This window comes from Stegodyphus dumicola, chromosome 9, assembly GCF_044657685.1.
Source record: "Stegodyphus dumicola isolate Sdum_Otavi_A_Nest chromosome 9, ASM4465768v1".
Taxonomy (NCBI): Eukaryota; Metazoa; Arthropoda; class Arachnida; order Araneae; family Eresidae; genus Stegodyphus; species Stegodyphus dumicola.
The window spans coordinates 172,803,521-172,820,056 of record NC_140776.1 but is presented as its reverse complement, the minus strand read 5'-3'; the positions used below and the strand labels follow the sequence as shown (position 1 = coordinate 172,820,056).

Below are 16,536 nucleotides of genomic sequence, written 5' to 3'. Positions count from 1 at the left end.
GAGTAATCAATTATAAGCCAAATAAAATAAAAACATCTGCCCTTAAGATAAGGATAGTGCTGACAAATCAACTTCCAATTCATTGCACGCGGCTGCGGCGTTAAAGATAAACAAAGTTTAGATAAACAAACGTTAAAGTTTATATAAACAAAGAATATGCCTTTATCCATTTTTTGCAGCAATTCCATTTTTTTGTTTAATGGATTCCGAAAGATACTTTCGCTTTGTATATCCTTTACATATTAGTAAATATATATCAGAAATTCTATTTGACATAATCGAAAGTTCAAGCTTACTTTTATAAAATTGCTCTAACAGTCTGCAAAAAATAATAATCCGGATCCAATTCGAAGATTAAGGAACAACGCAATCTGCAACATTAACTGAAATAGATAATTAGATTATTTTAGCTTAGCTTATCCCGTCCGTTACACATTAAACGCGCATTCGAAAACGTATTTTGCGCACGCGCACACGCAAATTCGCAGCGGTAAAGGTCTTACGCGCATGCGTCAAAGCGACGCATGCGCAGAAAGATTGTAGCTTTGATGTCCGGATTATAGATCATTCCGGATTATGGGTGTCCGAATTAACGACTTTTGACTGTATTGTTGCAAAAATATTTTTTTATTAATATTATTATATTTTTTGTAATTAATTTAAATGAATAAGCTTATTCTATGTTTTAAATGCCAATTTTTGTATTTCTTAATTCATTTTCTTATAAATTGTGAACAAAAATGTATGTGTGCAAATACTTTTTGTGCCCACTGCCTAATAGGCCACTAGTGTTAGTTTGAATATTGTGATATGTATTCAGATTCGCCCACATGTATTCTAAAGGCTACGAATTCTGTGTATAAATGAATAAAGTAATGGTTTTAGTAGTACGTAAAACTTGCTCACGGTTTTTATAGATCCAATCACAGAATTTTTTATGCATCCAAATGAATACAAACTAAACATGGCCTTAAAAAAATGATAAAAAGGTAATTCTGTGTTTTACAAATATTTTACATGTCATTAGAGAACATTTATGATATGTTAATAAATAAAATAATAGTGATCAAAAGCAACATTATATATGTAATTAACTAATGCAGAGATTTGTATGGGACATGAAGAACTTGAGCATTTGAAATGTTCATTGTTATCTGACTGATAAATTACAATTAATTTAGTTTATAAAATGAATTTATTGTAGTTTTAGAATGTTAAGAGAAATTACTTCTTTCCAAAACTAGTTTCAAATTCTAAAACTTGGAAACTGTTAGAGTACTGTATTTTAAAATAACTGGAGATTTATTTATCATTGCATTTTTAGTTATTAGTACAAATGTTTTTTTTCTCTCCAAAATAAAATCATATAATTCCAGATTTACACATTAAAATGAGTGTTATGGCTTTAAATATGATTTTGTAATGAAACATTGTGTTTTAAATGCATATATTAACTGACTATTCAAACATTAAAGTGGTTGCTGTTCGATCTAGGATTACAACAAGGAAGTACATTCGTTAGCCTCATGACGTAAATCACCCAAAACCAACTGAGGTAGAAGAATAAACATGTAATTGCTTTTTCTTTGCCTAAAAAGTCTTGTGTCTGTTTCAATTATTCTGTTGGCTCATCCAATTTTTTGTTTTGGTACTTATGGCAAGTACCTTGGTAGAAGTTGCCGAACTGTGGCAACCGTATACTTAAGTAACCCTATTGATAACTGCAAATTTGAATAAGCAACATTGCCATTTTCATGCATGCTGTTTTGGTTGTATTAGAAGAAGCTCTAAAGGCAGATTGCGATATTTTTGGTCTTCAGCTGAATGTTTAAATTGCGTTTGTGAGATTTGCCTGCAAACGAAGAAAGGGTGAGAGTAGATTTAAGGGTGTCACTTGGATTATCGCTAAGTTGTTTCATTTATGATAATGAAAGTTGAATGTCATGGAAACCATATTATGATGTAATTTGTTGCATGATTGCGGTGAACTTGAATGATGGGAAACTATTTGGAAAGGCTCGTTTGCATGTTGGATTTTGGATAAGTACGTTGTTATTTTGTGGTCAAATGGGTGAATGTGGTAAGATTAAGTTTCTCTACGATTTGGAATGAAAGAGAAAAAAACATTAATTGACTGGCATGTAAATGAAGGTTTACTTAGTAGCCATTACAGTTACAAGGAATTGCGTTTAGTCAAACTTTGGAGGATACCGGCACTACGAAGGATATTTTGTACTCTTTAATTTTGTGAATTTATGTGACAATGCCAGTAAACAGATTCTAGTTCAGATAATTTTAGGAAGTTTTTGGATGCCGTTAAGAAATTTCGTTTGACTGAAGACACGTAAATTTGTAAATAAGGTAAGTGGATATTTCCTTTGTGTAGTGCTAAGATAAATTTCCTTTTTTATGTTATTTCATTGTTTGATTTAAAATGTAGTTTATTGAGATTATATATTTTTTGCTGGTTGCTTCTTTAACTTTTTAAGTGAATATAGATTGACGTATACATGGACATAGGAAATCAGGTGAGTACACAGCGCCTAGTTTGAGCAATTTTCTGTTTTTTTTTATTTTTTTTTATTTTTTTAAGTAGGTTGATGTGTACATGGAAACCAAGTTCGTGCAATTCTTTGATTGGGTTTTCATCCGCAGAAAACCCGTTGGCGCCGTTGCATTTTTACTCGCCAAGCTCGCGTTTCATTGGCGATGAGCTGAGCCGTAAACATGATACAGTCAAAAGTCGTTAATCCGGACTCGTCGGGACTTCGGCGATTCCGGATTATCGATTTTTCCGGATTATAGATCATGAGTTTAAATCTCGTAAGATGGCATGCAGAAATTCTAAAATTAAAAATATGAAACCGTAATTTATGAAATAAAGAACAATTATGATCTAAAGGGTATCAAAATTTACAAAAAAAAAAAAAAAAAAAAAAAAAAAAGCTTAATATTTATTTATTTACTTTATTAAACATTTCTTTCAATGTAAGTTGTTTAAGTTGCTTCGTTTTATGTGATAATACTTTCTTTTTAATTCTATAAACAGACATAATTTCTTGTTCAGTTACAAAGTTTCGCTGTTCAAGTCCCGTTAATTGCTGTGCCGAGAATACCGACTAACTTGTCAATCGAAATTTTTTCGTTTTCACTAACCTCTCTGTCACATTCTTCATGTCTTTATCCATTTTTTGCAGCAATTCCACTTTTTGTTTGTTGGACATCGAAACATACTTTCGTTTTGTAGATCCTTTGGAAGTTCCAGCATCGGAAATTCTATTTGACATAATCGAAAGTTCAAGTTTACTTTTATAAAATTGCTCTTACAGTCTGCAAAAAATAATAACCGGGATCCAATTCGAAGATTAAGGAACAACGCAATCATTAACATTAACTGAAATAGATAATTAGATAATTTTAGCTTACAACGTCCGTTATACATTAAACGCGCAGGCGAAAACGTATTCTGCACTTGCGCAAACGCATATGCGCAGTAGTCAAGGTCTTTTGCGCACGCGTAAAACGCCTGTGCGCATGTGCCAACGCGGCGCATGCGCAGAAAGTTTTTAGCTTTGAGGTCCGGATTCTAGATCATTCCGGATTATGGGTGTCCGAATTAACGACTTTTGACTGTATTTTGTAAACGTGATTTTTAGTGCATGTAAATTCAAGTTAGCAGACAAAACAATATATTTAGCATATGGTAGTAAAAATGCACAGATAATAAGCATGTATATGTAAAACTAACTGGTTAAACGTGATATACTAAATAAATTTGTATTAAATTCAAGTTAGCACAGAAAAGAATATATTAAGTATAAGACAATATACAGTCAAAAGTCGTTAATCCGGACTCTTCGGGACTTCGGCGATTCCGGATTATCAATTTTTCCGGATTATAGATCATCAGTTTAAATCTCGTAAGATGGCATGCAGAAATTCTAAAATTAAAAATATGAAACCATAATTTATGAAATAAAGAACAATTGTGATCTAAAGGGTATGAAAATTTACAAAAAAAAAAAAAGGGCTTAATATTTATTTTTTACTTTATTAAACATTTCTTTCAATGTAAGTTGTTTAAGTTGCTTCGTTTTATGTGATAATACTTTCTCTTTAATTCTATAAACAGACGTAATTTCTTGTTCAGTTACAAAGTTCCGCTGTTCAACTCCCGTAATTGCTGTGCCGAGAATACCGACTAACTTGTCAATCGAAATTTTTTCGTTTTCACTAACCTCTCTGTCACCTTCTTCATGTCTTTATTCCATTTTTTGCAGCAATTCTACTTTTTGCTTGATGGACATCGAAACATACTTTCGTTTTGTAGATCCTTTGGGAGCTCCAGAATCGGAAATTGACATAATCGAAAGTTCAAGTTTACTTTTATAAAATTGCTCTTACAGTCTGCAAAAAATAATAAGCTGCATCCAATTCGAAGATTAAGCAATAACGCAAGCATCAACATTAACTGAAATAGATAATTGTATAATTTTAGCTTATACCGTCCGTTATACATTAAACGCACACGCAGAAACGTATTCTGCACTTGCGCACACGCACATGCGCAGTCGTAAAGGTCTTACGCGCACGCGTAAATGCCTATGCGCATGTGTCAACGCGGCGCTTGCGCAGAAAGTTTTTAGCTTTGAGGTCCGGATTATGGGTGTCCGAATTAACGACTTTTGACTGTATAAGCATTTATAATGGAAATAAAAATTCATTTGAAAGTTATAAATTGGGGTTGATCTTTACAATATGGTAACTGGTAGTTTGGCGACATTTTGAAGGTGATAAAGGTTACTACCTGGGACTTTGGTAATAATGTGAGCAGTACTCAGTTCCGATTACGCATTATTTTGCGTGAGGGAAATGAGAGATCATGGGATATGTCATGTGATATTAATGGACGAATTACGGTTCTTTAATCGGAAAAGGGGGGAAATCGGGAAAAAATGTGGAAATTTTGTATTTAGCTTTATTCTGTGTTGTGTGAAACAGTGTTGTTTAATTTTTGGATCCCATGGCCCTAACTAAAGTGAATTCGAAATGGGTATTTAGGCATTGTGATAAAGAGAAGTTTGCTTTTTATTTAGCGGAGGAAGTATGGAGGAAAATTTCGCAGAAAAAATCTTTCAATAATTTTATTGAATGAATTAGAAAAGAGTATCCGCCACGTAATCAAGATTCTGAAGAAGATTAGGTAAGTTAGTATTTTTAATTATTTGAGGATATTATTTTTATGCATTGTTCTAAATGTAAGGTGGAAAGGAATTTGGTATTATTGGGAAAATTGTTATTAGCAATGATTTAGTTTAAAGCAATTAGGATTGTAAGGTAATTTTTATTAATTTAATGTATGTGCTCATTTATATTTTAAGTAGTGTTTTTGAATTTAATTATATTTTAATGAAATGATAGTTATTGTGTGAATTTTATGTTTGTAGGAATTTGGTATACGTTTAAGTTGAAATAAACGTGCATGGAAATAATTTAAATATTTGATACTAAGTATTTGTAATGCTTGCAGTATGAATTCGTTGGGGACGTGTATAATGTAATAGATGATTTAGAGGTAAAAGTTTTTCGATATTTTATTTATTTTATACGTGGAAATGTTCATATTTGTAAAGGGTAAATACTTTTTCGCGATCAGGTAATTTCATATATGTTCTTTTTACCGGGTTTAAAGATTGAGAAAATTGTCATGTATTTTTGTGAAATTTTTCTAATTTATGAGAAAAAAGCAGTGTACATGGATATAGTGAAGAGTGTGCGCAATGCCATTTTTGTGTAATTCTGGGATGTTTTTTTAAGTAAAAATAAGTCGCCGTGTACATGGTTTAGTGATATTTTAATTAAATGATAGTTATTTTGTGAATTTTATGTTTGTAGGAATTTGGTATACATTTAAGTTGAAATAAACATGCATGGAAATAATTTAAATATTTGATACTAAGTATTTGTAATGCTTGCGGTATGAATTCGTTGGTGACGTGTATAATGTAATAGATGATTTAGAGGTAAAAGTTTTTGGATATTTTATTTATTTTATACGTGGAAATGTTCATATTTGTAAAGGGTAAATACTTTTTCGCGATCAGGTAATTTCATATATGTTTTTTTTACCGGGTTTAAGGATTGAGAAAATTGTCATGTATTTTCGTGAAATTTTTCTAATTTATGAGAAAAAAGCAGTGTACATGGATATAGTGAAGAGTGTGCGCAATGCCATTTTTGTGCAATTCTGGGATGTTTTTTTAAGTAAAAATAAGTCGCCGTGTGCATGGTTTATGTGTATGTGTTATTTTGAAAAACGCGCAAGGAGTATGGTATTTTGCACTTTTTCCCAATTTTGCAGTGAATATTTGTCATGATTAAGCAGTTTTGTTTGATAAAATTTCTAGCATAAGTGTAATTCGGCTACTAGATTGTTGGAAGAAGTGTTCAGTAGATAAAAAGAAAAGAAACATGTCTTTACTTCGTGAAGACAAAATGGTGGCGTGGAAAAAAAAATAGAGGGTTGCTGTAGGAGAGTTGGTTGCCAAATTTTTGCCAAAAAATCGCCAAGTTACCATAATGTAAAGATCAACCTAAATTGGTATTAATGTACTGAAATTAACCGGTTAAACGTGATAAATGAAAAATATTTATCTTAAATTCCAGTTAATACAGAAAACAATATATTTCTTACACCAGCAGTGGTTTGCTAATTTTGATGACCATGGTGATGCATCAAACTATTCTGTCATCTTAGATAATCAATAATATTTTTTATTTCAATGTAATCATTTATTTATGTCACGCCAGCCATCCTCTGAAAGGTTATTGTTAGAAAAGCATTAACAATATATTGTTAAAATTTAAGGCAGAAAATTGATTTATTCTCATTTTAGATGACAATAACCAATAATAAAAATAAAAGCATTACTTAGTTATTTAAATTGCTGGTTCTTAGAGCTGTTAATAATTAAGAACACAACGTGAACAGCCGTGTTACAAATTAGCATTCACCCCTCCCGCCGTACTTTCTTCCTTTCATCCCGAACCGAGAACCGGCAACTATCTACGAAAATATTTCTATCCATTCGTTGTTAACAAATTCAGAAAAAATAATAATAAATAAGAGAAGAATAATATAAAGCTGCAAATGAGAACAACGACAGTGATAATTCAATAAAATAAACCCAGGAGGAATGGTTACAAACTTCGAACAAGCGAATAGGATAAATCCGCTGGGTTACCAGGTTTGAACTATTATCGCCAAAGTTGGCGATGTTTACATTTACCGGGTTCTCTGTGGAAGTGCTTCCCTTTGATTTGTTATTCTGGATTTATGTAGCAGCGATTTTTTGCGCCAAAAATCTCCTCACCCAGATGATTGATAATGATGATTCTCCTCACCCAGGATTTGGTGATTGGGTCCCTTAAAAAACCCTAGTTGCCCTTTAAAAGGGAGAGTATATAAAATATTTCTTTTGCCTTCCTAGCTTGCCTTCGTGGTGTAGTGGTCAGCACACTGAACCGGTATTTCAGAGGTCCGTGGTTTGATTTCCGGCGAAGGCGGTTGCTAATTTTTCATCTCTCTGGCTTTTTCCAATTAACCTAATGTCTCTATAAAGTTCTTACATTTGCAACATTCAGAACATGTCTGGTTTTTCTTTGGATATGTATTTGGAACAGTTTTTCCTCTTGAAGCCAGACTGACATTTTTTGACTTTTTTGTTGATAATATTAACTGTCATACTTTTAAATATCGAAAAACCATGGCTTTCACAGCATGTTTTAGTAACTATATATGAATAATTTTCTTCACAAAGTGCAGAAACGTAGCTTTCCAACCATTTCTTTTAAAAGTACCATTTTGCATGAAAACAAAACTGTCAAATAGCAGACGATGTTGTATACTTTCAAAATTATAGTTTCAATTAGAAAACAAATTTCCAAGCAGGCGATTTTTTTTTATAGTAAATCAAAATCATGTAAAAAATTGGGGAACAGCCTCTGTATTTATGTGATACGGTATTAAAAGTTTAGTTGTTACTATCCCTTTAAAACACAGTTTTATTTATGTGAATACTTTATTAAAATTTTAGTTGTAGTCCATCAGGATCAGATATATTAAAACCTGGCTAATGGAAAAGGACCTTTTTCTGCATGAGAATGTCTTTACCTGAAAAACAATTGTATGTGTTCCAGGAGTCTGTTGTAACAGTATTTCTTAGGTGGGAAAAATTCTATAATTAAAATAAATAATAACGATTTCTGTAATTATAATAAAGAACCTCCCCTTTCAACTTTTTCAAACATTTAGTGCTAATCATCTTTTTACCTTTATAGCATTTTTTTTACGGAATTTATGGAGATGTGCATCGAGTTCATGAGATACATGCTGTTTAAAACCTGATATCACATATACATCATCATTTTTCTCAAAAATACATCTCTGTTTCCAATACTTCTTCAGATAATCTTCAATAGTTGAACAAACTGTATTTTCATCCATATTGCAGTCATAAGTAATATATCAAACTATTTATTGATGCGTCTATCTATTTTGTGTACACATTCATATGCACAAGGTATTAATCAAGCTTTTGATCCTAACTTTCATTTCATCCCTCTAAACCAGTAGTCGCGAAACTTATGAAGCTTCTGAGCTACTGTGCCGTTTTTAAATCCTACTGTAAGCTACTAAGCAAAAGAACTACCAAATAAAAAAAATTAGATTTATTTATTGCCTATAAACTTATATTTCCACTAAATATGAAATTTATTTTAATTAAACTGTATATAACCAAAACTGTATATAACCAAAAGAAACTGAAATTGAATTGTACCTAAGAAAGAAACTACAGTGTAGTTAGTAATAAATAACAAATGTAATGACAGATTTTTTTTTTTTTTTTTTTTTAAATCGGACTCTGAATTTGTTCACAACTTTAATGAAAAGAATGGAACTTTTTTTTTTTTTTTTTTTTTTGTCAATAACAATTTTTTTTAAGTATTGGGAGAGCATGTAGTGGCTGCTATTTGAATACTGTTGTCCAAATGTTCATCAGTGAGTCTGTTTCTGTACTTATTTTTAATAAATTTCATACTGGAAAAAGAAATCTTGCACGGATATGTTGAGCTGAACAATGCCTTCACTTTGAGACAAACCTGGACCAAAATTGGGTATTTTTCTTTAGGAACAAGAGACTAAATGCCTTCAGAGCTTGAAGAAAGCGATTTTACACATAAATCATCTTGAAAATCAATCGGTTCCAACTCCACTGCCTCATTGTATTCTTGAAAATCAAAATGCTCTATAACACAAGTAAGAGAACTCTTCAGCATTAATTTTAATAAAAGGCGATTTGACAGGCAATTGTAAATCACTTTAATTCAATAAATGCCTTTTAAAATCTTGTAAGCATTTATTGAATTCACTACTTTCTTACTGACTGATACACTTGGATAGCTCAGTAAGCGCACACATTTATCCTTTACCTGGGTAAAGAATTAATCAGTTTTTTATTCCGAATGAAAGTGATGAGTTTTTTGCTTTTGGCTTGAACACGACATTGTTAGAATAGACCTAGCTTGATACCTGTAAATAAATTAAACTATCCAAGTTGTCAAATGTTTAATATTCACACGAAAAACAGCATGCACAACCTCATGCTTATACAATCAACTACAAGATAAGGCTGACAATGGTAGTTGTTATTATCAGCGCCAGCTCAGTGGAGAGATCAAGATTAGCCAAACAGAGCGTTAACACGATCTACGTAAAATATTCCCGTGGTGATCACTGCTGTAACAAAAGATTTAAGCAGTTGGATCTAATTATTTTGAGTGACTATCCATGTTTAAACATAACTGTTTAAAACGAAAATAGTTTTCTAATATTTGAAGAATCAAGACGAAACATATTAAAAGATGAATAAGTTCTAAATTCCATTATAAAACTCTTAAGTAAAAATTAAGTGAATTTCTCTAAAAGTAAAATTATAAATTACACCATAAAAATTCTTTTATTTCCCAGGTGATAGTTTTAAGGTTATTTAAAAAAATAACCCGTTTTCTTATTTATTATCAGTTGGGAGTTTGTAGAGAATGTACACTGTGCTAAAAAGGGGGAGAACAGTTCTATATCTCCCGTTCTACTGAGCTGATTGACAAAATTCAAAATTAATTTTTCATGTCTCGAAAGTGTGACTTAGGATATGTATTAGATTTATATATAGCTTTGTTCTAATATAGGTATTTTGACTTTTTCTGAGATAGCAAACCAATTTTTTTCCACATTTCATTTCTATGACTCAGATTATGTCTAAGTATTAAATTTTTTAAAATTTGATGGGAAATTTACAGAGAAATTCAAAAATTTAATTTGGCAAATTTTTTTTCAGTTTGAGCCAAGAATAATTCACTTGGCGAACTTAATATATGGCAACTTAATTTTCTTTTTCCTTCCATTGTGCAGGAGCGGGGGAAAAAAAAAAATGTTGCATCGTTCCTCCTTTCAAATAATTTTAACAAAGTGCATAAACCACATTTTCGTTGTTATTGCTTACAACAAATATACCAAATTTCAAACTGCGGCAGAATATAAATTCACGTATATCTTCGAAAATTGTGAATAAAATGCTCTAATTTTTTGCAGGTATGCTTAGAAATACATCTACTTTAAGATGATTGTAAAAATTTTATAGGTTGTAATTCAGTTTTTTTTTTCAAAAGATTTATAAAAATTATTTAAAAATACAAATTTTAAAAATAAATCGTAAAAAAAAAAGTGCGAATTTTATTTGGAATGAACCTAAATTTCGAACTGTGTAGGAAGGAATCAAATGAGTTTCATTAAAAAAGAAAGGGATTAATAAATACATACCAAATTGAATTAACATTGAAAAGCTAATTTTTTAAAAACTGCTTTTGTGATTTGTACAAAACTCAGGAGTTTGGCATAATTAGAGTCGTAGAATCGAAATATGGAAAAAAAAATTGGCATGTCATTTCAGAAAAAGTCTGGTTTTGTGTCAGAATACCTATATTTGAACAGTGCTATATATGAATCTAATATATATCCTAAGTCGCACTTTTGAGACATGAAAAATGCAATTTTCATGTCTCGAAAGAAATAAAATCTTGTAAGCATTTATTGAATTCACTACTTTCTTACTGACTGATACACTTGGATAGCTCAGTAAGCGCACACATTTATCCTTTACCTGGGTAAAGAATTAATCAGTTTTTTATTCCGAATGAAAGTGATGAGTTTTTTGCTTTTGGCTTGAACACAACATTGTTAGAATAGACCTAGCTTGATACCTGTAAATAAATTAAACTATCCAAGTTGTCAAATGTTTAATATTCACACGAAAAACAGCATGCACAACCTCATGCTTATACAATCAACTACAAGATAAGGCTGACAATGGTAGTTGTTATTATCAGCACCAGCTCAGTGGAGAGATCAAGATTAGCCAAACAGAGCGTTAACACGATCTACGTAAAATATTCCCGTGGTGATCACTGCTGTAACAAAAGATTTAAGCAGTTGGATCTAATTATTTTGAGTGACTATCCATGTTTAAACATAACTGTTTAAAACGAAAATAGTTTTCTAATATTTGAAGAATCAAGACGAAACATATTAAAAGATGAATAAGTTCTAAATTCCATTATAAAACTCTTAAGTAAAAATTAAGTGAATTTCTCTAAAAGTAAAATTATAAATTACACCATAAAAATTCTTTTATTTCCCAGGTGATAGTTTTAAGGTTATTTAAAAAAATAACCCGTTTTCTTATTTATTATCAGTTGGGAGTTTGTAGAGAATGTACACTGTGCTAAAAAGGGGGGGAACAGTTCTATATCTCCCGTTCTACTGAGCTGATTGACAAAATTCAAAATTAATTTTTCATGTCTCGAAAGTGTGACTTAGGATATGTATTAGATTTATATATAGCTTTGTTCTAATATAGGTATTTTGACACAAAATGGAAATTACTTTTGTTACAATATTACTTTTGTTATTTATTATACTTACGTTTACTTCCTGCACATGCTTATGGTTTATCTCATTCCCAAATGAATAAATTTCCATATATACTTAAGGCTTATCTCGATGACAGATGAGTTATCTTAATTTAAATAATCCTAATTTTAATCTTTTAGCTTATGAATATCATTTACAAAATCTATTTTTTACATATGGAAAGAAATTTCTATTAAATTTCTCCCCCTGAACACATGCAATACTTTGTAGCACAATTATCTGAAGTCTGCAATCATTACCAAGTATAATATCAACATAGAAAGGTTACCTTGCTTTTGGGTATTCGACTACTGATATTTAAAAAAAAAAAAAAAAAAAAGTTAAGACATGACTGCAATGAGTATTTCTCAAGCTGCAATGTGTTGAAAGTGATGCTATGATGAAAGCAAAAAGTAGTAAATAATGACTCCCCATCTTGGCATCACGGATATAAATTATCCAGTAGGTAAAAAATCAATAATAGTACTGTCAAACATTTCAAGTTCGTATGGGAAACACAGTATCCAGCAGAAAAATCATATGCGCTGTTGTTTTAAGTATTAGGACCTACACTTTTTAATATATGCACATCAGTGATGTGCTGAAACCTCTCAGCAGCAAGATTGCAAAATATGGCGACGGCCCAGTAGTTATGACTTAAATCAATCAATCCAAATCATGCTATAGAAAATCTGAAACTGTGTCTAAATGTAATCTCACACTGGTGTAATTTATGGAAATTTAAATTAAATGCAAGTAATATAGTATATTATTCAGAAGATACGAGGAAAACCACCCTGTCAACTTAAATTTGCAAACTGGAGATCAAATTTTCTCTGTAAATTCTACAACATATCTGGGTGTCCATATCATTATCCTAGCTAATAAGTTAAGTTTCAAGGAGCAAATCTGTTATGCCTTAAGCAAGGTTAATCCAGTCTTTGTGCCATTGTATAGCCTCTTGGGGAGGAAATTGAAGCTAAACCTTGGAGTGAAAAGAATTGTCTACATAACACTGATTCATCCAGTTCTCTTTTATGCTGTACCAGTTTGAGCCTCAGCACTTAAATCTTATCGCAAAAAACAATGTTTTTCAAAATGAACTTTTAGGAATGTTTACAAATGCTCCGTAATGCATTCCGAATCAGAATATTCACCAAGATATTGACATGCTTCCTGCTCATGATTACATCCTTGCTAGTTTGCATAATTTCTGTGAGAAAATTCCAAACTCTCTTTATGCCTATATGACTTAGCTTAGGAGACAGTGATCCCACTGTCAAAATAATATTTAAACGTCTTTGCACAGTCCATTGTAATGCTGTTTTTTAATAGCTAAAGTGTATATATTTTCAAGTCATTGTAGCAGCGTGTATTTTACTTTTCATTGTATTCTTATAGCATCTGTGTTTCTATAACAATATTTATCTTGAATGTATTTTATATATTTTGCACTATGAAACGTCTTTTCTATTGCATTCCGTAAAGACTTTGCTATCTCATGAATTACTGCCATTAGTTGGTTAAACTTCGTCCTAATTTTAGTTCTGCTTGCTGAGACTTTACCAACTAGAATGGTAGTTTACTTGCAGTATTGATGTTGGTGCTCTGTGCATCTTGAACCATTCAACTATAAGCCAAAACCATCACGGTTCCATGCCTGTCCTGCTATCAAGTAATGGTTATCGATCAGCCCATGAAACCAAAGCAGTATTAGATTTATGCTAATAAATGATCGAGTCTTTTCAACATGGAGATGTTTTATTTAGTGCCAAAGTGAAATTAAAAATCATGGCTTTCCATATGTTTTATTATAACAAAAATATTAAATGCACATGTGGGAAATTTAAGCATACAAAAATTTTAAAAAGTTGCTGTTGGTCCTTAGGTCCTGATTTCAGACTTTATACCGCACATACAGTGCGTTTATGAAGAGGGAAACACTGTTGCAAGAGTTTAAAAAGCCTAAAATAATTATAGGAAAGAGTTTAAAAGCGCTTGTAAAATCTGCTTATAATGGAAAGCTATCAGAATTGTAAATACAGTACAAAGTCCGTAATCCGGACTCGTCGGGACTTCAGTGATTCCGGATTAAATGTTTTTCCGGATTATAGATCATCAATTTAAATCTGGTAAAATTGCATGCAGAAATTATACAATTAAAAATAGGAAACCATAATTTATGAAATAAAGAGCAATTATGATTTAAAGGGTTTCAAAATTTACAAAAAAAGCCTAATATTTATTTGTTTACTTTATTAAACATTTCTCTCAATGTAAGTTGTTTAAGTTGCTTTGTTTTTTGTGTTAATCGTGCATGCGTAAACATTAAATGAGCGTGCGTAATGTTAAACGTGCATGCGTTAAAGCATACAGAAACAAAAAATTTTGTGGCTTTGAGGTCCAGATTATAGATCATTCCGGATAATGGACGTCTGGATTACAGACTTTTTACTGTATATTGATTTTATATTTTAACTTTGTAAAAGATAATTTTTTAAATAATATATTTTCTAAATAAATCTCAAGTTTAGTAAACATTTAATGAAAGTGAATTAAATTTTAATAAGCTTAAATTTAAGTTGTAATGTTTATTTGTATAAATGTAAATACAAATTTTCCTTTTGAATGCTTCTAAAATGCCTCTGTCTGAGCGTGTGAACCATGATTAAAGTATTTTGTATTTGTTAATCTTATTATTTATAATTTTGCTACTTGTTATTGTATAACTGTCCTGATAAACAGAACAGTTATCCAGTTTAGAAATAATTTTAGTTTGCCACTCATCTGGAAAATAATTATTTCTTTTGATTACTTACAGAAATGATGAATTAAAAAGTGCTAAAAATATGATGAATGCAACAAGAGTTTCAAACATTTTCATTGAAATTATGGCAATTGCTATTTTTATCATTTTTTAATACTTCTATTTTAAGAAGGTAGTGTATATGAGAAAGCGAACTTATAAAAAGAGGAAAAACATTTTCCAGAATGAACACATCTGTTACATACATGTGCTTTATTATTTTGATTTATTTTTAAATATTTATGTGTATATTTACAAGATATTTTTCATATGTCAATCTGTATATGGAATAAAATATCATAGATTTAGAATACATATAACTGCTTTTGTAATGAGTTTTTGTAAACTTTTTTCTAATCCTTCCATTGCAAGATTGTAGTACTTAAATCTTGAAAATAAATCATGTCTTGAATTCTAATGATTTAGTCTTCCTTTGTTAAATTTCAGGCTGTTGCAAATATTTCTGCTCCAAAACCTTTTGTAACCTATTCAGGTGAGAATTTATAAATTTCATATATTTTGATGCTTAAAAAATGTTATGGTGAAAATCAGTACCTTTTATTTATTCTGTATTACATAAAGATTAAAAGTTTGTTAATTATAAGAAATTTTTCTCTTTCATAAATGCCATTTTAAAGCAATATTAATCATTCTGTATTTTATGCACAAAAAGAATGATGAAATCATATTTGGCTATTAATGCATTCATAGACACCTGTAAGTTTTTGAGATGATTTTTAAATGTAAAATAAAATGTGTGAATAGATAAGCATTTAACCCTAAAAATATTCCAGGATACTGTAATTTTACAAGGCTTCTGCACTTTAATAAATTGTTTTTCTTTATATTATTGCTTCCTTCTTAACTGTATATACTATTTATTATATTAAATATATATATATGTATATAACAATATTATTGCTTTCTTCTTAACTATATATACTATTTTCCCGTGGCTGTATAATACAGTACCTGTCACATGTTAAACTTATGGTTAATAAAACCAGCCGCTTATTACCTTCAATTACCTACCTACCTAGTTTCCAAACTATATACAGTCAAAAGTTGTTAATTTGCACACCCATAATCCAGACCTCAAAGCTACAAACTTTCTGCGCATGCATCGCGTTGACGCACGTAAGACCTTTACGGCTGCGAATATGCTTGTGCACGTGCACAAAATACGTTTACTAATGCGCGTTTAATGTATAACGGACAGTATAAGCTAAGCTAAAATTATCTAATTCAGTTAATGTTGCAGATTGCGTTGTTCCTTAATCTTCGAATTGGATTCGGCTTATTATTTTTTGCAGACTGTTAGAGCAATTTTATAAAAGTAAGCTTGAACTTTCGATTATGTCAAATAGAATTTCTGATATATATTTACTAATATGTAAAGGATCAACAAAGCGAAAGTATGTTTCGAAGTCCATTAAACAAAAAGTGGAATTGCTGCAAAAAATAGATAAAGGCATATCCTTTGTTTATCTAAACTTTAACGTTTGTTTATCTTTAATGCAGCGGCACGCAATGAATTGGAAGTTGATCTGTCAGCAGTATCCTTATCTTCAGGGCAGATGTTTTTATTTTATTTGGCTTATAATTCCTTACTAAATGTAGTATTTCATCTCGATGTACTCCGTCTTTGATATGATTTAAATCAAATTCCTCATCATTATAATTCGCTTCCGATAGTGAAGAA

At 30.8% G+C, this 16,536-nt stretch overlaps 1 protein-coding gene across 1 annotated transcript in view; it reads left to right on the top strand.

Annotated features, from left to right (window-relative positions):
• Nucleotides 1-16,536, top strand: part of LOC118181063 (uncharacterized) — a 51,053-nt gene that overhangs the window by 2,486 nt on the left and 32,031 nt on the right. Inside the window, exon 2 of the mRNA XM_035350141.2 lies at nt 15,282-15,327. Coding sequence (XP_035206032.1) covers nt 15,282-15,327 — 46 coding nt within the window. The remainder of the gene's footprint in view (nt 1-15,281; nt 15,328-16,536) is intronic.